This window comes from Heliangelus exortis, chromosome Z, assembly GCF_036169615.1.
Source record: "Heliangelus exortis chromosome Z, bHelExo1.hap1, whole genome shotgun sequence".
Classification (NCBI taxonomy): domain Eukaryota; kingdom Metazoa; phylum Chordata; class Aves; order Apodiformes; family Trochilidae; genus Heliangelus; species Heliangelus exortis.
Genome location: NC_092454.1, coordinates 16,437,730 through 16,461,824, shown reverse-complemented (window position 1 = coordinate 16,461,824; position 24,095 = coordinate 16,437,730). Strand labels below are relative to the sequence as shown.

Here is a 24,095-nt window from a genome sequence, read left to right as displayed (position 1 = left end):
ATATAAATTTCCAGAATTTATTCCTGTGGTACAGGATTTCTGTAATTTAGGACTAAGTTAATAAAAGTAGGATGATTGAAATATCACTACAAACTTGCCAGCTCTTTGAATTTTATTGTAGGCCCTGCAATATAGTATTTCTTTCTATGTCCCAGTTCCTGGATTTTTTAAACATCTTAGATTTACCACGGTTTTCAATTTTTAAAGCTCTTCTTAGTCTTCCATCAATTTCTGAGGGATGTTTGACAAGCATGCAAGTATAAACAACCTAAAGCATATTTATAAATTGATCTCAAATTTGTGAGGTCACCTAAATCACAATTATATTGGCTTGGAGTTGGCTATATTGCCACAATGTGGTAGTTGAAATCCTAACCCTTCAACATCAGCCATTCAATACAATCTTTCTGAAAAAGAATGGACAGAACTACTTGCTCTAACATAGGGAAGCTTTTCTGGGTGTTTGTTGGATGTAATGTTCTTTTTCTTTCCGGGAAAATATGAAATCAAAACAAAACAAAAAAACCCCAAACAAACAAACAAACCCCCCCCCCCAAAAAACCAACAAAAAAAAACCCCAAAACAAAACAAAAGAAGATATGACAGAGGGATGGGATAAAGAAAAATTTGAACATTTGGAATGGGTGGACTGAAAATGTATTGCAGGTTGTGCTCTGGAAAACAATAAGATAAAACACAGGAACAAGAGGGAAATTCTGGTCTACTTAGTGGATGTAAATTTTTTTCCTCCAGAGAGTCTGCCTTTCAAAATTCAAGTTAGTCAAAATCTCAGCACCAGTTTGGAATTGCCTATAATCCACACAAAAAAGTAAGGTTACTATTTTCTTAAAAAACAAAGCTTCTTTAAAAAAAATTTAAAAATATATCTTAAAAAAAATACTGCATTGGCATCTTTCTTTTGTTTTAAATGTGAGCTATATATAGAAATCAGAAAATGAAAACATCAGACAACCAGAGCTGTGTAAAATAAGGGCTAGGCAGAAACAGGCTGGTGAAGAAGGAAAGCAGTGGGTTGCAGCCTGTGTTGTAGAGGAGTACAGGCAAAGAGCAGCAAGTAAAATCTCAATCTTTTAACACCAATTTAAAGGGAATGGAAGATAAAGTTATCAAATATGTCAAAAGAAATGTCCTAAAGTTTTTCTTCTGTTCTAGGATTTTGAGGTATTCCCTCTAGTTGCCCAGGCATCAGTTCAAGGCATATTCCAGAACAGTATTTTTTCACAATCATACAAACAGCACACATGTAGCCATCTTCTGTCAGCCTCAGTATTTTCCTCAACCTTTTTTTTTTTTTTTTTTTTTTAATTTTTTTTTTAAGGTAGTCAAGTTTTAACTTACCAACTCTGTAAGCAGCAGAGGATCAGATGTTGCAAGTTTCTCTTGATGTTTTAAATTTGCACTAGATCTATATGTCATGACAGGCTGCAAATACTTCAAGAAGCTTTCTTGTTTCAGCCAGAACCGGCCTTGGGAAGAAAATTAAAGTGTGTGAATGAAAGTAAAAGAAAGTTTTGGCTTACATCATCCTAAGTTGACAAAAGAATCATATTGAGTATTAAGGGGATTGCTCATTAGTGTTACTAAATCACCAGTTCTTTTTTTATCTTATGCCTACCCTCCGAAGTTACACTGCTACATATCTGAGCTCCAAACACATTGTCCTAATTCTAATATGATCTAATAGCAAACAACTGAAATAATGAGGCATATTTCTTCCAGGGAATTTAAGTTGGTGTCTTACTGGAGCTGTTGAGGCTAATCTTCCAAGCGTGGAAATAATGGGCAAGGTATTGAAAATGAAAGCCATTTTGTTAAATTTCATGTGTAATGAAAGTTCTGAAACCAAATTGATTCACAATTTATTTTAATAAATGGATGGAGTTGGATGGATGACACCCTCATTTTAAAAGGCCCCCAAATGTTCTGTGAGGCACAATTGTTTCATTGTTATGTTTATATATTTATCTTGTTAAGATAAAATACAAGCTGTGAATAAACTATGTAAAATTTCACACTGTATTGGAATCCAAATTTGAGGTTTTATGGAATCTAAAAGAAGAGTTTGTAGGCCAGTCCTTAAAAATCCTCCACTAATGGAAGTAAAATTAAGGCAGATGATTAGTGCAGAAGACTGTGTGAAAGTCAGAACTCTTTGTCATCTGGATGATTAAAGCTCAAAACACAGAAAATCCATTTTATCCTTTAAAAATCTTGAAAAGTCACTCATAGATCTTAATAATATACATACCTAAGAAATAAAGGAAATGAAATCTGCAATTATTTATGCAAATAAATTAATGTGCTAATGACATATAAATTATTTGATGTCTAAGTCAATGTTTCATAATAATGAAAAATTATTTTAAAATTACATGACTAATTGAACTGCATTATATGATTTTTTTTCTTGGAAATGTAAATGAAATCAAGGGTTAAAATCTTACTGTCACTCTCACTGTCACAGAATCATACCATTGAATCATATGATAGAACCATAGAATCATCACTTACATCATAGAATCATATCATAGAACCATGGAAGGGACTTTAAAGACCATCTGGTTTCAACCCCCTTCATGGGCAGGGGTTACAATGGTAGGTGCACTGTCTTGTTCCTCTGTTTTAAATATGTGTCTCAGAGGAAAAGACCCTAACCCTAACCCAAACCAGGACATATGTTCAGGGTAGAGTGTGGTTATCTCCAAAGTTAATGCTTTAAAAATGGGAATCAAAAGGGTTCAGGGTTTGGGAGACTTGAGTGATCAATAACAATGAAACAATTTTGTCAGACATAGCTTTTATTAAGACTTGGGTACTTCCTAAGGTTCTCCCTAAATTGTCTCAGCATTTTTGATACATTTTATACTAGATTTCTTTATAAATACATATAAAATATATAAATATAAATATATTTATTGACATTTGCCAAGGATGAAATCTGCTTGTGTAAGTATACTAATACTGGGGATAATATGCTTAAGAGGCTGATATTAATTTCTAGAAATGCAGTCAGATATTTGGCTTTATTCCTTTCTGTATGAAATCTTGTAGAGTGTGATTTTTTTTTAGGATTCATGTTGCTTGCTCTGCTGCCCTTATCAGTGCTTTAGGAGCCTGTGTCTTTGGCCATTCTGTGGGATGATGAGTGATGGTGAATTCATCTGCACATTAATGTTAGAAACAGTTCCTCTCATTCACCCAGTAAGAAAAATCATAAATAAAATTTCAGAGCTTTAGAGACTGGATGTATCTTCAAGATGCCTTCTTTTTAAGATTTAAACAATTTTAGAAGATAATAAATGAAATGCTCTTTCTAGCTCATCTACATCCCCAGAGGTCTCCAGCTTGAGTTCTTGACGCTATCACTTGTGATACTTGGCCCATTCAGAAGCTGAAGGTCAGACGATGCTGATAATTGAAATAGTGCTGAAATGGAAACAGAGTTATACTTCAAGCTGATTAAACTCTACCTCTGCACCCATATACAGTTCAAGTATTCCTTTTTGCCATGTACTCATTCTCAGTTTGGTACTATGACTTTAGAAGAGCTTCAGTAAATTTTTTCACAGGCAGGCTGTGAGTATTCCATGTTTGTGTCTTTCTGACAGCTGTGAACTCTTCTTTGTCTGTTTTTAGTTTGTTTCACTTAATGAAGATAAAAACTTAGTCTAAAAAGGTACATTTTGTCACCAATATAAGTGATGAATGACACCTCCACCTCTGTACAAACACAGTGAAAATTATCCCTGTATCTTTTATTTTAGTATCCTGAGATCTGTCATTCTTGCCTTGTTTTCTTCAATGTAGAACTAAACTGAATGCTCTCCTCTATTCATGTATTGAGAGAGGTCACGCTCATTACTCTCACAAAAGCATAATAAAAATATTTTTTTTGGCAGTGAAGTCATACGCTCTGTGTGACTGCCATTATTAGATTGGCATTGGTCGATTTACACTAAAAATATATATATTGAACAAATTATATATAATAAATAAAATTTTCTTTCTTGTTATATGTGACCTTTCCAAAGCTTCCCTAAATCTCCCTTAAGAAAAGCACTTTTATTAATGCTTTCAGGCTTAACCTGGACATAGTGTACTGTCTCATTTATATGTTGTACTGTTCTTTTTACTTCAGAGAAGCTGGCTTCCATTTTTACATGACTTGAGTTGGAATAAATGGGACTTCTATTATAAAACTTAATGTCAGATTGGCTCCATCTAGAAAATCACAGCTTTAAAGGTCACATAAAATAGGCCATTCTCAGCTCTTCTTTCCACACATGTTTGGTTAAAAATAGTTTGTTCTGTTTATTAAATTACTGGTGTTTTCCCTTCAGGGGCAATTAAAGCAGAAGTAAATCTTTGTTATCAGCTTGAGGTCACAAATAAGACTAGATTAAATAGTGCTATATACCTTTCCCCACCACAGAATTATCAATGATGAATTATTTATCATAAAATTAAGCACACGCATCAGGAGTCAGATAAATGTAAGATGGTACCCTGGGGGCAGAGCCAGGCATTTCAATCAATGTACATATATATCTGCTTATGCAGAGGTACTTCCATGGTAGAATGTAGTAACCTGCAACTCCCAAAGAAATTGGCTTTGGTAAGAGTTGGAGCAAATCCATAGTATCTCAAGTGGTATTTATGTAGAATGTCTTTTAAAATTGATTTGTAGTATATGGAATGGCTAAACAAAAAGCCATGCTTGCCCTTCATTGTTTAAACTAGACTGAGAGATGAATGCTCAAAAAGGGGCATTGTGCTCTCTTCCCCCTTTTATATTCTTTCATTTCCTGGGGAGTTTGATACAACCACAGTATTAAATGTAAACATTTAACTCAGGGAGGAAAATTTGGATCCTATGGTTTATAACCTGTGTCTGTATAGTGGTCTGAGGGGTAGACCTAATAATTCTGGAATCACCCAGAGAGTGAACCAGAAACCCCTTGTCATCTTGATAACTGTTATTTTACTCTGCAGTGTAGCCTGAAATGCCGGTGCTGCCCTTGACACAGCTTTCAGCATGTTTTCCGGAGCTTCCATGTGTGTGTGCAGCTCTTTCTGTCTCCCTACTGTGGCTATTTAATATTCTAGGCTCCATATTGCTCACTTAGTACAAATGTCATTTCATAATGCCCAAGGCATGATGCAAATCCTGATTTGAAGATTAAACCCAGGCAAGCTTTGTTACTACGCTTAGTACTTCTGAGGGGTCTGGATAAACTCAGTGATGTGAGATTTGAATAAATTTTCCAGGAAACCTTAAATTGTACTTTTCTTTTTTTTTTTTTTTTTCCATGACAGTTGAATTCTGATAATTTATATAAACCAAATTTTAAATACACTGGATCTAGAAATCAAACTGAATTTAAAAATCATAATTGAACAAACATTAAATGCAAATTATCTGAAGGCAGAAGAAGTAACCTATGCATTCCATGACAGTTCAACACATTTTGTGTTTGTTTAGTTAAACTGTCTGAAGATAGTATTAATGACTGGAGAGTCATTAATAAACTGTGAGTGGAAGCTGAGATAAAACACGTGAACTCCAAGTTGTTCAGCAATTACTTATTCTCTGTGAGCAATATTTTGCCAAAATATTAGTGTCTGTTCGTCTATCGTTACACTTCAGTCATTGTCAGAACCACTCTCAGCTCTTTAGGCAAAAATTTAAGGTTTACAGAGTATTAAGAAAAGTTTATGAAAATGACATGGGAAGAAATTATGAGTTCTCAGAAGTGAGTTTATAAACAAAATTTATCTTTAAACATCATTCTGAAGTTTATGGAAACAATGAAAAATTACTGTATTATAGCCTATTCTCCCCTCAAACAAGTTGATGATACCAAAAAGTATCATATTTGTGACCCATTTTTTTTCAAAACTATTCAGTATCCAGTAAAGTGAATTAATCTGAAAATCTGGTCTCACAGTAAAGAGTAAAAGGGATCTTGAAGCAAAATGAATATTGATACGGATGGGAACTTTGATTTTTGTCTAGCCATGTAGTAGAGATGTGGTAACTTTCTGGAGTAACAGAAAATTTCTGAGGAAGTTGTGATCTCCACGTAAAATATGCTTTTTTTCTGTTTGATGTTGTGCACTTTTTCAGGCAAATATTCTAGGGGAAAACCTGCTTTTTCTGACAAAAGTTTTGCACCTTTTCATGTCATCAGGACTTCATCTGCACTTTGTATTTGTAGTATAATAATCATGTGGATAAAGTGTAACCTGAATGAATGTTAGTGCTCCAAAACCATAGTAAGCCTTGCTGTTTTTTTCCAGTTCTTAAAACTGAAGTTTCAGTTCACACATCTATTCTGTCAGTTCAGATTATGAAACTGTAGCTATTGATATGTCTGTAACGTAAATACATTTCCCAACAAGACAAATGTGTAATGGTGGCACTTCTCTATTTCCACTTATGGTATCTCCTAAATATCAATGTCAGTTCCTCAATTTTGACAGGAGTGAGAGGGCAGTTAAATAAGAGATGACATTTTTAATAACATTACAAGCATTCCTTGTTCCCAGTATCAATCTAACTAGTATTTGTAATGTATTGTTTCAAAGTGCCTTAGACAGAAAAATTGTATTGCATATAAAATTAATGTCAAGGTAGTTTTTTTCCTATGCAGGTTTTGCATTTTGGGACTGAAAGCACACACCACCATTTTTAAACAAGGACAAACTCCCACTGACAGAAAATTATGTAGAAAGAAACTGTAACATGCTTGTTGCAGTTGCATTCATTTACAGTGTGGGTACATAATCTCTGCTTTTATTTTCAATACGTATAAGTTAGGATGTGACAAATTTGCCCATCACAGACCTGAAAATGTTTATGCTGGTTTTAAGAGTATATGTATGATTTGCTATAAGAGACTTCTCAGATGCAAACATTCTTCTGTGTAAGAATGGAGGAATATATTGAAATACAAATGATTATGTTTGTTAGACATAAATGTAGTTAGTTAGACATAAATGTTTGCATTCTCAGATGTAAACATTCTTCTGTGTAAGAATGGAAGAATATGTTGAAATACAAATTATTATGTTTGTTAGACATAAATGTAGTTACTACAGATGTAGTAGCCATAGGATTCTTAGTGTTCTAAGATAACTGCTAATGATTGATATTGACAAACTACTATTTAGTCATTTTGCTAAATGAACTGGGGTGTGCAAGTTGGATTAATAGTATAGAAATAGAAGAAAAACTACATACAATTAATAATATTGTTTCAGATTTTGGTGCTTTTAAGAAGGTAAAATGAAAGTGTATTCTTTCTAAATAGGTCATCGAATTTTTATCTCCCACAACTTTGGGAGGCATTTAGTTCACAGACAAGTAATGGACTTTTAACTTTCACCAGTCTTACCAAATTTTATTTTTGGTTTAATTTGAGACTTCCTTCAGCTGAAAGAAGTTGTAGACTTTAAGAAAATTCTTCAGTTGGTGACTTCAGATCCATAATAGGCCCTTTTCAGCAGCTTGTGCAACATTGGGGTGCACATAACAAGCGTAAGGTGTGTCATCACTGCTCTGCCCAAGTTAATGGGCCTTGCTGAGAACTGAGATGGTTTGTCTTTAACCTGTCTTATAAGAAGCAAATTATTTTTCTTTCTGATAATGCATCATGTAAATCTAATGCAATTTTTGCTTACAGATTTTCCACATGACTTATGATCTGGCCAGTGCTGTGGTGAGAATCTTTAATCTGATCGGAATGATGCTGCTTCTGTGCCACTGGGATGGTTGTCTGCAGTTTTTAGTACCATTACTTCAGGATTTCCCACCAGATTGCTGGGTGTCCCTAAACGGTATGGTTGTAAGTATTGTTCATTTTTCATTGCGCTTTCTAAACATTATTTTTCTAAACAGTTAGCTTCAGACTTAAGTACATGCCTAGTACACTACCCTGAAATACATTCAAGGTTACTTTTGGGTTTTGTTGGCTGGCTCACTAACTTTTGTAGTCCTTATCACCATTAAAATGATAGTGACTGGTTGTCAGCGAAGCCAGAAAATACTTTCTGTTTCAAGGCAATTTAAATTTATTAACCCTCACTCCCTTAAAAAAGCTACCAAAAGAAATATGGAAACACTCAGTTCACTAGTCCTGTCATTTTAGGCTGTAGTTTGAGAATGCCCCTGAAGGAGTACTATTGGTGTTTGTTTCATCTAAAGTCGTCCTCTGTTTTGTAAATATCTTGAGGGTCATCTCGTGATCCTTTTGCCAAGTTGTTCCCAACTTAAAAAATCAACATGAGTTTTTTTTCTAAGTGAAATAAGAGAAAAAGGTTTATTCTATGATAGTTTTGTATATATGAACAGACTGTCCAAGGACAGAACATGTCTGTGCCTTATTTATAAGGAAGGGTAATTCTGTTCTTCTTGCTTGACATGTTGCTTAAAGATCTATGAGAGGAATTAAGTAATTTTTATGAAGTTAGATAATGAGATAATGCATGTTTTCATAAGAAATACACTGAAAATTTGCTGAAATATACCTGTATCAAAAGAAAAAGCTCCACGCAACTTTCTCATCAGCCATCTGAAAACATGTGTTTCTCCATGTTTGACCATTTTAGAATCTGGAATATTGAGTCCAGTTCTGGGCCCCTCAGTTCAAGGAGGACAGGGAACTTCTTGATAGAGTCCAGAGCAGAGCCTCCAAGATGATTAAGGGAGTGGAGGCTCCTTATAAGGAAAGGCTGAGGGAGCAGGGTCTCTTCAGCTTGGAGAAGAGGAGAATAAGGGGTGGCCTCGTAAATGTTTATAAATACTTAAAGAGAGAGAGCCAGAAGAATGGTGCCAGGCTCTTCTCAATTATGCCCTATGATAGGAAAAGAGGCAACAGATATAAACTTGAGCATAGGAGGCTCCGTATAAACAGAAGGAAGAACACAGGGCACTGGCACAGGCTGCCCAGGGAGGTTGTGCATTCTCCTCTGGAGACATTCAAAACCTGTCTGGACACGTTCCTATGTGACCTCCTGTGAGCGACCCTGCTCTGCCAGGGGGGGTGTGACTAGATGATCTTTTGAGACCCCTTCCAACCCCTGACTTTCTGTCATTGTGTGATTCTGTGAATCCATAAATCAGTGTCTTTGCATGGACATCTTGTTCAGTCCCATGTATTTCTGTTCCTTTAGGAATGGTATTGCATATTACTGTGGTAGCTTATTGACTAAGATTGTCAGTCATGCAGGCAAGTATTTTCAGTCATCAAGCAACATCTTTAATGATAAACAGCATGTTTGCTGACACCTCACTGTGCAGTTTTCCTAAAAAAAAATGAGTGAGGTATCTTCAAAAGTGGAATTGCTACAATAAAATAGGTCACCAGGATGCTGACTGGCACATCTTTCCTTTTAATTTCATTCTGGTTTCTGCTCTGTAATAACTTTCATTCCATGTAGAAAGGGTATATTTTCTACCAGCTTCTTAAAAATCTGGATGAAAACTATTCCTGGGAGTGAAAGGGTGCTTACATTATACTTAAGTGAAGTATTTAACTTTTAAAGAACACCAAAATCTTGAATTCTCTCTCTTCCATAAGAAGAAGTACATTTAATCTAAGAAAGCTATGCACACTATGTATAGCCTCAGAAAGACCCTTTCTGCTCAGGCTTACTGCCACATACCCTTGGAAATACTCTTTCTGAAAGCTTCAATTTTTTTTACATTTGTCTAGTAAATGAATCTGTTGCGGTTAACATTGTGGGGAGATCTGAAAATTGAGTAAGATTATGTTCACAGCGTAAGCAGTCTTTTAGTCCTAGGCCAAGAGAAAGAGCTGTGGATTGCCAGCCTGGAATCAGGAGCACATCTAAGACCACTGTTGGGGAAAACAGCTAGATTTTTTTAACCCCATCATGATGTTGGAGACATTTCTCAATAACTTTCCAGGCTCTGGTAGTGAATTCCTTAGCACTGAATACAGACAGAAAAGTGATCAGTCCTCTGAAATGACAGAAGAAATAGAAGTATGAAGATGATAATGGTGATGATGATTATATGCTTCACTGGTGTATTCAGAGTGTAACAGACTGCTAACTTTGTAATCTGGAAGGGTTTCTTCCTGATAAGAACTTTGGGAAGCAGGGTAGCTTACTTTCCTAATACTGAAATGGCTGTCCCTAATACTAGGATTTGGACTCAAATTCTGTTGAGGAAGAAAGATAAGAATCTTATTATTTCTTCTGCTCTTTTGTTATCTGTGAACTGGTAGTGAGTGCTATGCCAGATAGTTGAAATTGTCAGGAAGAAAAGGTCTTTCCCTAGCCCTGCTAATGCACATTTCAGTCAATGTATTTCCTTTTACTCAGATTGTAGTCAGAGATTCCAGTTGATGGGCAGGTAAAGATAACACCTGCATACATCTGTATATTTGTTCAGATTTTTGACTCAAATGATATTGAAATACAGCTTGTCTAAGAAAGTAAAAATTACCCTTCCTTGAATTTCAGTCTTTTCTTGATTAGGGGAGACTTTGTGTGAGCATTTCTTGGGTTTCACACTGTGAGTCCAATGTACATTCCTCAAAATGACATTGTTGCAAGGGCTAACCTCAGGCTAATACACCAATTTTGCTTTGAAGAAAAATTTTAACACTTATTCATGATGATCATTGGCTTGAAGACTTATTCAAGCCAATGTGTGGTCAAGCAGAAAAAGTTAGATTTCCAATATGCAAGTGAGTTGCAAGCCAGAGCATATGCAAATAACCTGATGCTAAAGGAAATAAGGATGCCATGAGGATGACATGCTGTCTCCTCAATTGGCATAGCCCAATATACTCTTCCAGCCCATAATTCCTTTCTGTCTTCCACATTAGTTGCCTCAGGCTGCAGGGCGCAAGAACTTCTAAAAGCCTTCTCCTGAAAGTTGTTTCTTCTGTATGAGCTGATACATGAAAATATTCAAATTCCATAAACATTCTTCTAGCTTTCATTTATGAATATTGTTAAGAAAAATAACATAGGTTAAATTTGATGTTACAAAGGAATAGGGTGATGAAACCCAGCTGCATTTTGCTTACTACCTCTCCAAACTGTGTGACTTAATGCAATTAAACCAAAACAAATTGGTTGGATTGTGCATCATGAAGTGGACTAAGAAATGAAATTTAAAGCCTTCTCTGCAAAAGAGAATAAGGTCATCCCAGGATAATACTGCACCAACCTACAGCCTAAGTAGTTAAACAAAAATGTTCAGGCCTCTTTTCTTAAGTGAACAATGGTAGGGCTAGAGGAAATGACCTGAAGTTGCACCAGGAGAGGCTTAGACCAGATGTGAGGAATTTCTTTACTGAGAGTCATGCCTTGGAATGGGCTGCCAAGGGAGGTGGTGGAATCACCATTCACATCAACATTTAAAAATTGTGTAAATGAAGCACTTCAGGACATGCTCTAGAAGTTCATACAGATATTGATAGATATGTGTCATTTGGGGAGAGGTGGAATGTGGACAGCTGAACTCGGTGATCTTAGAGGTCTTCTCCAACTGCGACAGTTTTGTCATTCTGTGATCACATTAGCATATTATTATTAATAATAACAGTAATTAACCCACATTGTATCTGTACTCTCAAACTGTCTTTTTTTGCCAGTTCCTTATATTGTCTAGGAAATGTTGCTAGGAAATAAAAGCCATAGCTGTCACCTTCCTTTACTTTTTCTAAATGCAATCCCACTTGCCCACTTCTGTATCTTTACTGGCATTTGATTGCACTGACTTCATTAACACTGAGTTACTATTGACAAGAAGGATCTTGTGCTCTTCCAGAATATAGATGATGCAATTCTCTCTCTTTTTTTTTTTTTTTTTTTTTTTTTTAAAAAAAAAAGCCTAATAAATGCAATATAAAGGAAGCATCTGTGTTTTTTTTTCCACTCACATTGAGTCATGTTCCAACCAGTCCATTATAGAAAAAATAAGTAATTTATTTCTGCAAGGGTATATGTCTCCCTGATGCTGTTCCTAGATTTTTTTGACATTAAGATTGTGAGTTTCATTCATAAAAAAGGTTTTTTTTGCAGAAGTTTCACAGACTTTTCTAATGATGCTGCCTAATTTCTCATTGGCTCAGAAAGCCTATTATCTGTAGGTCCTTGTGCAATTTATCCTCAGCTTTCTGAGCTTCATTTCTTCAGACTAGTTTACTTCCCTAATGACTCATAGACCAAACATCTTTATGTACCTCAGAGTATGAGCTGAGAGTTATTCAGAAAATTTGGAGTGAAAATTGCAGCTGAAACCAAGAGAGACACGGGAACAGAAAAACATAGTGAGTCTCTCCTGTTGTCAGCTTGTGCAAACCGAGATTCTGCATTTGGTATCAGCTGCGGTGAATTATGAAAACACACTATGTGACTTCCAACTGCTGAACAGTTATAGCCAGGTCTTATATGGGTATTCACCTGGCATTTTCAGATTTTTCATATATAGCGTTCCCTTAGCGAGAGAAAAATCTAACAGAGAAAAAAAGTGTAGTACAAAGAAGTATAGAGAACACAGGATAGCAGAGCATATATAGTAGAGTACAGCAGAGAAAAAAAGTATAGAATTTAACTAGAAGGGTGAGTTTTTTAAAAGCCAAATGGGATTGTAAAGCTTTTGGAAAGGGCTTGTTTTGCTAGCATTTCTCATGGCAGACAGCTGATACTTGCTCATCAAGAGCCCTTCAAGAGCTCTGGTTTCGTTGCTTTGTTTTTTTCTTACTGCCCTTGAAGTTGTATAATTTTCAGCTCTTCAGGGTTTCTAGGTTTTAGTTTTGGTGAAGTGGGATTTTGCATCATATTAACTCTCTTTTGCTTCACATCATTTCTTCAGGGGCAAAGGAAATCAGACGTTACACTTCAGATCTTCATCTCTGACAGGATCAGCATTGCTAGGAAAAAAATTTGAAATTTCTATTCAAGACTCTGTAGAGTCTCATTATAAAATGAATGAGTTAAATGAATACTTGATAGGGGCATTCAGAAATGCAGGAGATGGTGAGGATTTATAACGTGCTAAGAACTATGCTAACATATATTTAATATGCACAAAACCTATTTAATAATAACACTTTAATTTTAATTCTCAACATTTGCCATTAATGGACACCATTTTCTATTACACAATCACATTTTTTTTCCTTTTCAATAAGATCTCTGCTTTACTCAAAGAAGCTCGAGGAATGGATTATAGAAATATGATGTGTTCTTCAGCATTGGGTTCTCTCCTTTTTGATAATATATTAGCTTATTATCATCCCTATAGTGGACAGCAGGACAGCTAATCTCGTGAGGCATTTGCTCATTATGTGAAAATTGTAATCTAGAGCTTCATGAGTGTTTTTGAGTACATTTTTATTATATGGCAAAATAGTGTAGAGCCACATTAAAGTATTATATTCCTCTGACTTCATTTGCAGTGCTGAGCAATAAAATGCTGATGTAAAGCAAACAACAGAGTCTTAAATTGGGTGCTTAGAAAATATGGAACATATGGGAATAATCTGATTACTAGAAGCACTGAACATCTCACGGGTGTACTACTGCTCGAACATATTTTACACTCATATATTTTTATTTGTATATGTGTCTTTAATGCTTCTAGGAACAGATAATAGATTGAAATTATCTGTAAGAGAGAGACTGTGATCAAAATAAGAGGAGTGGCTCAACTCAGATAAGTATTCTGTTTACAGCACAGTTTGGAACTATGGTCATACCAGTTACAACAATAGGTAACTGACATTCCTAGGGATAAGGTACCTATATCTGGGGAATCTACAGTGAATAATAATTTCCTTTCTGTTATGTGCAGTTGTTCAGAATTCAATTACGGCTCTGTCTTGCACACGGAACAGACATAGCCACTGATGTCAGTGCATTTACCCTATATCAATATGATGAAAGGACCTGTTTCAGGTCCCTATATATTAGCTCAGGTCAATGTGTTAGGTCAGGTGATTTGGCACTACAAGAAACCGCAGAGGAAAACTTTGTAAATGTTTAGTGCTAAATGACAAAGTATGTTTAATGTAGGCTGAGGACATGTGTTAATTGCAACACCAAAGTTTTACGCCGAGCTTGTGAGGACCAGAGAAATGGGGTAGCTGAGGACACCATTGATTTAACTCAGTGTGTTGTGATCAGTGAGGAGGAAAACATATCAAGTTCTCATTTTTACAATTTCTGAAGCTTTAGGAAGACCACATAAGTTTTGGCTTATGCTTTTTTTTTTTTCTCTGACAGCTTAGCAGGTCATCCACTACTGCAGGGCTAGAAATGGAAGTAATAATAGTTATATTTCCTTCCTACCTTCTTGACTTTAATGTAATATTGTACATAATCTTGCTGATGTCTCCTCTGCTTTTGTATTGTGTGTTTTTGACAGTTAATATCTGATGTTCTTAAATCAAAACAGTTATTAGATTTCCTGGGCCTCATATTTATTTGCAATACCTTGTTACTTAATTTTTCTGTGCATTGAGTTCAGCCAAGAGAAAATTTATTTCAAATAATAAGGAAGTTCCTGTGATCAAACCCAGCATCTATACAATATGCTTTGAAAATTATATCCATGTTGTTTCTTGTCCAAAAATTTGCATTTGTTTCATACTATTTTCTTACTATTACTTTTAATTTTCCTGATTGAGACTGTATTATTTGCCTTTTTCAAGTCATAAAACACTAGTGCACCGTAGTGGTTTTTTTCATCTTTCTAAGGTCTGGAATATAGCAGAAACTGTTTTAGATTGTGTGAAAGTCTGGCCTTACTGACTCCCTAACCTAAAACAATGACAAACCCATTCACCTTCATGACTTACTGTCTTTGATGCGTTACTAGGTTATTATTTTGAGCTCATTATGTTAATACCATAAGCTAATTGAAAGGAAGAACCTTCAAAGTTGGAAAATAAAGGTGCAAAATCATTTACAGAGAGGCTTGAAACTATCTAAAAGTGTAACATTAGTGAAAGGATTAATGTTATCCATGAATATTTGAATTACAAACACAACAAGAGAGAAAACAGTCCAGCAAAGGTATTCCTGGTATCCTGCAGCTTCACCAATTTTGGAAAGTGTTTAGTATCATGAACTCAAATTACTGTCATAAGCCCTACTAGCTTACTTTATTCTCACTGAAATACTTCAAAGTCAATGTTGTAGTGTTGATATAATCATTTAATGCTGATGGTGAGTTATTTCAGGAGATATTAGTGCTCAGTACTACAGAGAAAAGTTCTAAATTAGGACACTCTTGTTTGTAAGTGTTGATTGTAGCACTGTGCTACTGATGTGATAATAGGTGCCAAAGAGGATGACTTCTCTAATTAGTTAGTTGGCTGCCTTGTGTGCTTCTGTTTCTTTCAGAGACAAAGCTAAGCTTCCTTACGTGGGATATGAATAATGGAACAATTAGAGGAAATATGCAAAAGCAAGCTGATATACCTACTAGATATTACCTTGTTTTTCACACATTTCTTCATAATCATAAGTAGTAAGTTATCAAGATGGGATGTAAGGAGGGACTTGCCCTTTATCATGAAATTAATTTCTAAATTTCCACCTCAAAAGTCAACACAGCTTATCACTGCTTATACTGCAGTATCTTCTGAAGAGATTTTTGGTAACAGAATTGCAAAATATTATATGTAAGACTTACGCTTGAAATAACACAAGAAACTACACATAATATGGTTAAGTCTAACATTGTGCTTGATAGACATTATAGATAAAAATAATAGACATCGTAAAGCATGCTTTAAGCTGTTTCTTTGATAAAAATATGAACTAAAGCAGAAACATAAGTTAGATTTGTCATATTTTAGAACCTGCACCCTTCATTTGCGTTAGAATGATAATTGATGAACAGTTATAAGCACCATATGGCCAAATGCAGCTTCTGTGTTGTAGAAGGGAGTGTTGCCTGTGTTCTGGGAAAGCTGGATCAGTCTGCTCTGCTCTTCTTCGTCTGTATAAATTCAACAGTATAGTGTTTATCCGCATGTGGTGGTATTCCGGGTTGAACAGGGATATCAGTATGGGGCAGTTGTTCTGAAGTAGATCTCCATGAGTGACCTTTTCTCCTGTGATTGGAAGATCCAAAAGATGAACCCTTGAAAGATTTATGACAGAGCAGGTTTCCAAGAACAAATCCAAAGGTAGATACAGTGAGATAATGACTGTTCTTATACAGCTGTTCTTCAGCAAATCTTTTTATTTTTCATTGTGAACCTACATTAATAGACACAGTCTAATTCTTGATCTGTATTGTTTAAGACTATACGAAGATAACTGGCTTTGCACAAGTTGCATATTATTGCTCAGGGGGTTTTACCAGCCATATCACAGTCAGGTTTTCTCAAGAGCATTGACTTTACTGCTTTTAACTGAGCGGTTTTTTCATATAAAATCTGAATTTCCCACCGCTGGCTATTTATCACCTGACTCATCTCAATATCTAAAGTATATCTGGAGAGAAGTCTCTATTGGGATGCAATTACACATAAAAATTGGTCACCGGAAATTGTGCATTTATAATGCTTACATTTCACATTAGAAAAAAATCAAAGCAAGAGACTTAATTCTGGGTCATATAATTCTGAGCTGAGGCACTTTCATACATCAGACACTTGGGATAATTTTGTTTCCATTGAGCTTTGTCTACCAACCCTGCATCAGTAGTCTATAGGATTTGTAATCTGGATTCCCAGAGTCCCAGAGAGAGGCAAGAGGGAATCATAACATTTTTAAACCTGGTTATTTCTAAACTTCCCCTTCTGTGGAAATGTTATTATTTCATATTTTCACTTTAATTCAGAATGAAGCTAAAAACCGGACAAGGAGGATTCCCTGAAGAAAAGGAAGTATTGATTTTCTTCCAGTTCTGTTTACCAGAACATGACAAAAGCATGAAAATGATGTCATTAAAGTTTTCTTTCTTTTGTTTTAATCTTCTTATTTTTCTTAATGTCCAAACTAGCTTGTCTTCTATTTTTTTATACATATAATCCAAGGATCTACACAACTCATTCAGATTTAGGCTGCATTATTTTGCCTATTTTGAAAGATAATTTTCTTTAACATTACTTACCTCCCTCCCCTTTCCTGCTCTTCTTGCTTTCTGCACACATGCTCATTTGAGCAGACTCAACCTGAAGTAATTCTAATAGAGGTATAAAAATTCCAGAAAATAATATGATTCAATAGAAATTATGGAAAGTATTTTGCATAGGAGAAATACAGTAATACTCCACAAATTCTACATTTTCTGAAATGTGAAGTATCTTATTTAATATTATTATTCAGGAGTAAATTTTTAATTGTATCTTCTAGATTGTCTATAGATGTCTACGTATTACTTGAGATGAGCAGTCAGTGAGCACTTGTATTACTTAAAGCACTTGTATTATCAAATGCTTCTTAAATATGTTTTGTTTTCTTTCTGTTATCTGGATTTTTATGATTGTTTAATTTACTGTTTAGAAGATACTATTGATAACATAAGGAAAAGAACAAATAACTAGTTAAAGATTTCAGTCTGTATAGCACTTTTAATAATTTGCAATGAGGTTTTTTTCTCATATGGGCAGAACAGCAATATAAGCACAAAAAAGATGCTGAGAATATTTTTTATAAACTGCTATAAATCATTTACTAACCTATTAAATCTCGCTGTAAAAATAACAAGTTTCCCTTAAGCTCCAAAAAAAAATTATTATTGACATCTTAATATTTTTTCTCTTTGTTTTGAATGTTTGAGGTTTATTATGAAACTGTCATAACTTCTCATATGAATGGGATTGGAGCAGAGGGAGATGTACACTAGCAGGTTGAGCTCAATAACAAAGTTTTAACTACATTGGCACTACTGCTAAAACAGTGAGAGGAAAGCTTTGAAGCTGTCTCTGAAAATCACCAGTCGGCATTTGAATGAGACAAGAAAATAATTCCCATATTCTTAACAAAGAACTTGTATGTATGATGAGCTCATGCATCATTTGACTTAATCTGTAAAGAAAATAATGTAATTTCTTTTGTATTTTCACAAAATACTTTTATCATTCTCCATATTTTTTTAGGCAAAATTATATAAGATGTGTTTGATCTTTTGTATTTGAGAAAGGATAAAGTTAGCTTGCATCTGGGGGTAGCAGCTCTTTGATAATCATACTGATAATCAAAAAGGGCTTATCTATATTGATATAGAGAGAGACGGATTTACAAGACAGTTTTTAAACAAATTTCTACTTATAAGTGGTATTTTCAAATATTCTACTCAGATTAAAAAGTTTACTTTTTAGAGAATAATTGACAGTGCTCAGGAATAAAGGCATGGCACCCTTGCTTCTCCCTTGTCACTCTTTGCAATAATATGTAATATCCCTATGCTTATTTCTAATAGTATAAAAACTTCTAAATTTAGCTCTTTAATACGACTAGAGAAGTTATGGCAAAACTAAAGTAATTTAAATGTTGCTGAAACAAAATTGATAGAAGATTATTTGTGGGAGATTTTTTAATTGATTTTGATTAGCTTTTTCCAGATGTTCAGAAGTAAAGATTATGCTGCTTGATAAAAACTTTTGGTAAGAGAAAAGCATAAATTTAATCCAGATTTTTGAGAAGAGAAGATGCAAGAACTCACTTTAGAAAGGTACGAATAAGGGCAATGTAGGGGCATGATACATTGCCAGTCAATGAGGGCAGATTTGGCTCTGGGATTTTTAGGCCTATGCAGATGTGTCTCTATAAGAGCTCATACCACATATCTTTCTCCTTAAGGGTACCTATGCTTTACCTACATCTCTCTTTTATATTAAATATATTAAAAACAAGTGCAATATGGAACATACACAATGTTGTCTTACTTTCTGGTTAATCATTAACACTAATTGTCATGGCTTTGGTCTTGCAGCAAGACCTTCCTGCTGCTACATACCCTTTCATTCTAAATGGAGTAGTATAAAACTTACTGTGAAAGAAATCAGTTTATTTTTGAGCTGTATGGCTATGTCAGGATGAGGTCCCCTTAATCTTTTGCAGTCAGTATCTTTATAGGCAGCTCTTTCTGAAAAGGATAGCATATAAACGTTGTCAGAAGCTTCATCCCAGAAATTCCACATGCCCTCAGAAATGAGAGTATAAATGCACTGTTTCTAACTGATTATCTGCAGTTCAATAAAATATGTTGACTCTAAACCAGTTTAGTTTATTTGTGATGGCAAAACACATGCACAAACAAAATAATGTGTATAGGAGATAGAAGGAATGGGGTGGTTTAAACAGAAATATTAACATATGGAGCAGAAATCTCTCTTTTTTTAAAAACAGTGTGAGCTAATGCACTCATCCATCTCAACATGATTTGAGGAAATATAAAGTTGGAGAGTGTACAAATAAAAGATGAAGTATTTATAGGGTTCAACAGGACTGGTTGGTTTTACTCTTTTGCCTTTAAATGTTTCCTACTTGAAAAACACAAGTGCTCACTGCTTGCTCGTGCAGATAATACATAGACATCTGTACATAGACTATCTAGAAAATATAATTTAAAATTTACTCATTAATAATAATGTTAAAGAATTAAAAATACCACTTAAATTATTCCCCTGCACTAGTGACACTGAAGGTTTAATCTGAATTAGCAAATAAATGTATGTGGTATCAATGAAAAAGTCACCCAAATACAACCTAAGGTATTTTTCTAATCAATAATAATTCTTTGGTTTTTTTTAAAGATAGTAGAAAAATATGTCATTTTACTGTTACTTTTTTGTGTGTAATTCTGATTATTACATCTGAAAGTACTTATGAATACTTATGTTTTATTTTTTTGTTTTCTTTTGTTTTTTTTTTATGAGAATTGTGGGATTTTTAATATGAGCTTCAGAAGGAAGAGTTAGCCATGTGATCTGAAATTAGATTTGATTCAAGACCATTTTAAATCTAATTTCAATGATATTATGACTTTTGCCTGTAACTTTTTAATGGGAAGTAAGAAAACATTGCTGTTCTTAACTCAGCTAAAACTTGTCTGCATCTATGTGGTTGAAGAATGCAATAAAAATAAATGATTGTCGGTCATCACTGTTCATACTTAATGCCACAAATAACTGGTGGCTGGATTTGTTACAATTGACATGGTACTGGTTTCAAGGCAAACTTAACTGAATTTGTCTTAAGTGACTGATTTGATTACTTTGATTCAATGAACAAACTAGTAAAAAAGACTGGTTTTTTTTTCATTGTACTCAGCATATAGTAGACATTTGCAGTCAATTTTGTATTTTGATCTGTGCCCAGTAAATGTGAGGTTTCTAGATGAGAAAGGTTCCAACAGCCTGCAAATTAGGTATTACAATGTGTTAGTAAATACATAGTACTTTTGGTAGAATCTGAGTCTTTTAAGATATTTTCAATGTAAAATCTTTCTCAGATGTTTTTCAAAAAAAGTAAGCACCATGCCTTGCTGCTATCTGTGGCTTATGATACCATCTCCTTGTAGTATGCTTACATTAAAGCACTTCTCTACAGAGCTCCACTGGCTTTTCTCCACCTTTGCAAGGGCAAGCCTATATCTTAATCTGAATGTCAGATTCAATTGCAAGGCTGAAACTGTAGATTATAGAACGAAAACATATCTTGAGAGAAGAGACTGATTTAGGAATGTATTTTTTTTCTCCACTTGATAAGAGCAATGAAGAAATGGGGAGGCATGTCCATCCCCTAAAACACAGACCCTCTCAGCAGGGTAGCTCACAGGGCTAATGGAGGAGGCTTTAGCTGAATAGGATCCTGCTGCAGCTGAGGGAGAGAAAACTCTCCCCTGGAGATGATTAAGAGTACCTGAATTTAACACCTACTTTGACTAAATATCGTCAATAGTATGATTTTTTGCTGACTGTGCAGGAAGCCTAGGGAGGCTTCCTGATGAGGAGAGACTTGCCATCAAAGTGAACTTCCTAAAGTTGGCTGACATTAAATTGTTATGCCTTCTTCTGTTATTGCCTATTCTCTCAGCTAAAGCCCAATACAGGTTGGGCTCCTATTCATTGTAAATACTCATGTGTAAATGCAATGCACTGTTATTCCTGTTTGTCTTCTGTTGCTCAGGATCATGATCCTGTTCCTCACTACTTCAAACATAGATCTCCCGTGACTGGCCTCTCCCCAGGCTGTGTCCTCTGGGCTAAGCCATCTGTCCCAGTTTTACCCATTTCAGTCAGATCATTTGCATCCTCCATATCTAGACTGAGAAACCTGAAATCCTTTAAACTTCTCAGCAGGTGGATGTTGCATTTGCTCTGCAGGATAATTTTATGGATCCTCCTGAAATAAAAGCCTGCAGTTTAATTCTGAAGTGGAATGAATGGCCTGCTTTTTATGTTAAAGCTATGAAAGTATCTCCTATGCTTTCCAAGTATTTCTGTACAATTAAATGGCATTACCATTGCTATGTAGATGAAAAGGTTGTCTCATAAGTAGTTACTGTAGAGCTGTGGATGGCAAAGAAAAGTTAGACTTGTAAGAAAGTAATTTGTGACAGTCCCTTTATATATTTACTGACTAGTGAATCACTGATTAGTGTGGAAGCAGAGTATAGAACAATGAAGTCAATCTATGATTTTGCAATAGCTCCTTCCAAATTTGACATATCCAAAGTACATTTATTCCCTTTTCTTTATATAATAAAAATTTTGCTATTAGGCCAGAAGTGTGGGCATGATGTCACAGCATCTTGATTCTGCTGTTCTGTGATGTTTTTGAGGTGGCCTCTCTGACTGTCCTCAGCACTGTGCCCTGTATTGGATGATTTACCTGAGAGGGCCCAGAGTGACAGAGTGACATGGGCTGCTGGTTGTACAGGGGCTTCCCTGTCTTTAGAGCTGGAACCGGGACCTGGGCACCTTTCAGGTGAACACTACAGGGCCACTTGAGTGTGCTGTCAATTCCTTCAAGGGCATTAAAAGAGGAACATATTCATTCCCCTTTCTTCCCTTCAGAGTATCAAGTTGGTATCCCAAAAGTTAGGACATTGTTCTACAATTTAGGTTAACCTCTCTGTGGTAGAGGAGGAAAATGAATTTTTCATGACTCATTCAGTCTGTTGGGTTTTTTTTTGTTTGTTTGGTTGGTTTTTTAAATGTGTCTAGATAACAGGCTGCTAATATATATTATTTTATTAACTTGAAAGTCTTGCACAATCTGGTAAGCACCTCCAGATTTTAGGTGTCTGAATTTAAGAACGGGTCATCAGCAAAACTCAGATGAGTTCTCAGAAAAAGAAAAGCCTCTGACCTAGATCCAGCCTACTTTGACACTGGGGTTTTTGTTCTTTTCGTAGAGCCACAATAGGATTTTGGCTGCAAAACTCCTTTGCTTCCTGCTGTCACTACCTAATAAAATAATGCATATCTCTTTGTAGGACACAGTGTTTGATGCAGGACTGTGATTTACCAAAAAAGCAAATCAGTTTCCTAAAGAACTGTAAACTAACCAGATGTAGCCTAAGGTCTCAAAGGCATTCGATTAGGAAATAAATTGCAAACCTGGCCAGTGTTACCTGCTTTGTCTGCCAGATGAGGAAAAATGCTTAAAACCAGCACTGAACTCTACCTTGAAAACTATGTTACTTAAATAGAAAATAAAACAGGATAAAAAAATTTACATCTTTGGAGTAAGGCATTTGAACTTGTCTATGTGGTACCAACCATCATCTTACTATAGAAAGAGCCTCCTGAATCTCAGTCCCAACCTTTATGCTGATACTCTGCATTAAAGTAGCATTGGCTCACCTTGATCAGTTTTAAGCAGATTAAAACATATTCAGATCCTATGTAGGAGCATTTTCCTTTATGAGTGATTATATTAGACTGTTTTAATGTATTGTAATCCACAATTATTTTTCTTTTCCTAGGGACACATTCCTATTAATACTTTCAAAGAAAAATATTTTGTTGAGTATGCATGTATATAGAACAAGGATTAAAGTATTTATTGGAAAATCAGGCTTTAAATGTTCTGAGATGTTCTTAGGGAGAGAGCATTGTGATACTATGATTTTGTATAGTCGTCGATGTACCTATTTATATAAAAAGTTTGCAAGGCCTTTTCCTAATAATAGGCTTCTCTGCATTTTACTAAGTTAATTGTCTCTTTCATTGTTTTTGTGTTGCTTCAAAATCACTTTTATTCAAAGAGGATGGTGATAGCATTCAGAAAGCTAAATGTCTACTATGAAAAACTTCATTTTCATTTGTCATTGGTCATTGTATTTGGGAGCAGATACTTGGCATAATTTGCTGTCCAGTCTGAGTTGTTTGCAGAACAAAAAGATGCTGCTCCTTCCACTGAGTTCCCTTTTCTACATTGGTTGCAAATATTATTTATGATGGGGGAACTTCTAACAGTTTTCAGTAAAGCAGTACACTGTGCAGTCACGATTCAGGTTTATGTCACTTCACTCCTTCAGCTGTCTCCCAGAACTGTACTATATTAAGCCCACATTATCGTCTTCCTGTTCTTGACTATCAGATATCTACTGCTGAAAATTCAAAGCTTCTCTTGGTGGTTGTATTATAAAAGCATTTCATACATGGTTTGAGTCAATGCTTGAGGCTTGTTAAGTAAACTATTTTACATCATGTCCAGCTCCTTTCACCAACAGAAAAGAAACTGTTCTTTAATGCACTCTGTTTTTTTACCACTACTGAACAGTTTCAGTTTCTTTCTGAAACTGAAAGTTATTACTGAACAACTGAAAGATTTCCATTTTCAAGGAAAACGCTTCCTTGCAGAGTTTATGCATTCTTTTATTAGACATGCTATTTTTTGACCCTTTGTTGATTTATTTTGACCCTTTATTAATTTATTTTTATTTGTTATAGAACGTCATGGTAACATCTGCATTTTCAGTGATACTCATTGGTAAGAACTTATATATATATATATAGTGATAACAAAACTGATTTCAAAGAAGGGGAGAAGGAATGCTCTGGTAATTATAACTAAAGATGATGCCATCTAATGAGCAAATGTATAAAAATGCAAAG

At 35.0% G+C, this 24,095-nt stretch overlaps 1 protein-coding gene across 1 annotated transcript in view; it reads left to right on the top strand.

Annotated features, from left to right (window-relative positions):
• The window catches only part of HCN1 (hyperpolarization activated cyclic nucleotide gated potassium channel 1), a 176,441-nt gene that overhangs the window by 78,926 nt on the left and 73,420 nt on the right, over window positions 1–24,095 (top strand). Inside the window, exon 3 of the mRNA XM_071730555.1 lies at window positions 7,707–7,868. Coding sequence (XP_071586656.1) covers window positions 7,707–7,868 — 162 coding nt within the window. The remainder of the gene's footprint in view (window positions 1–7,706; window positions 7,869–24,095) is intronic.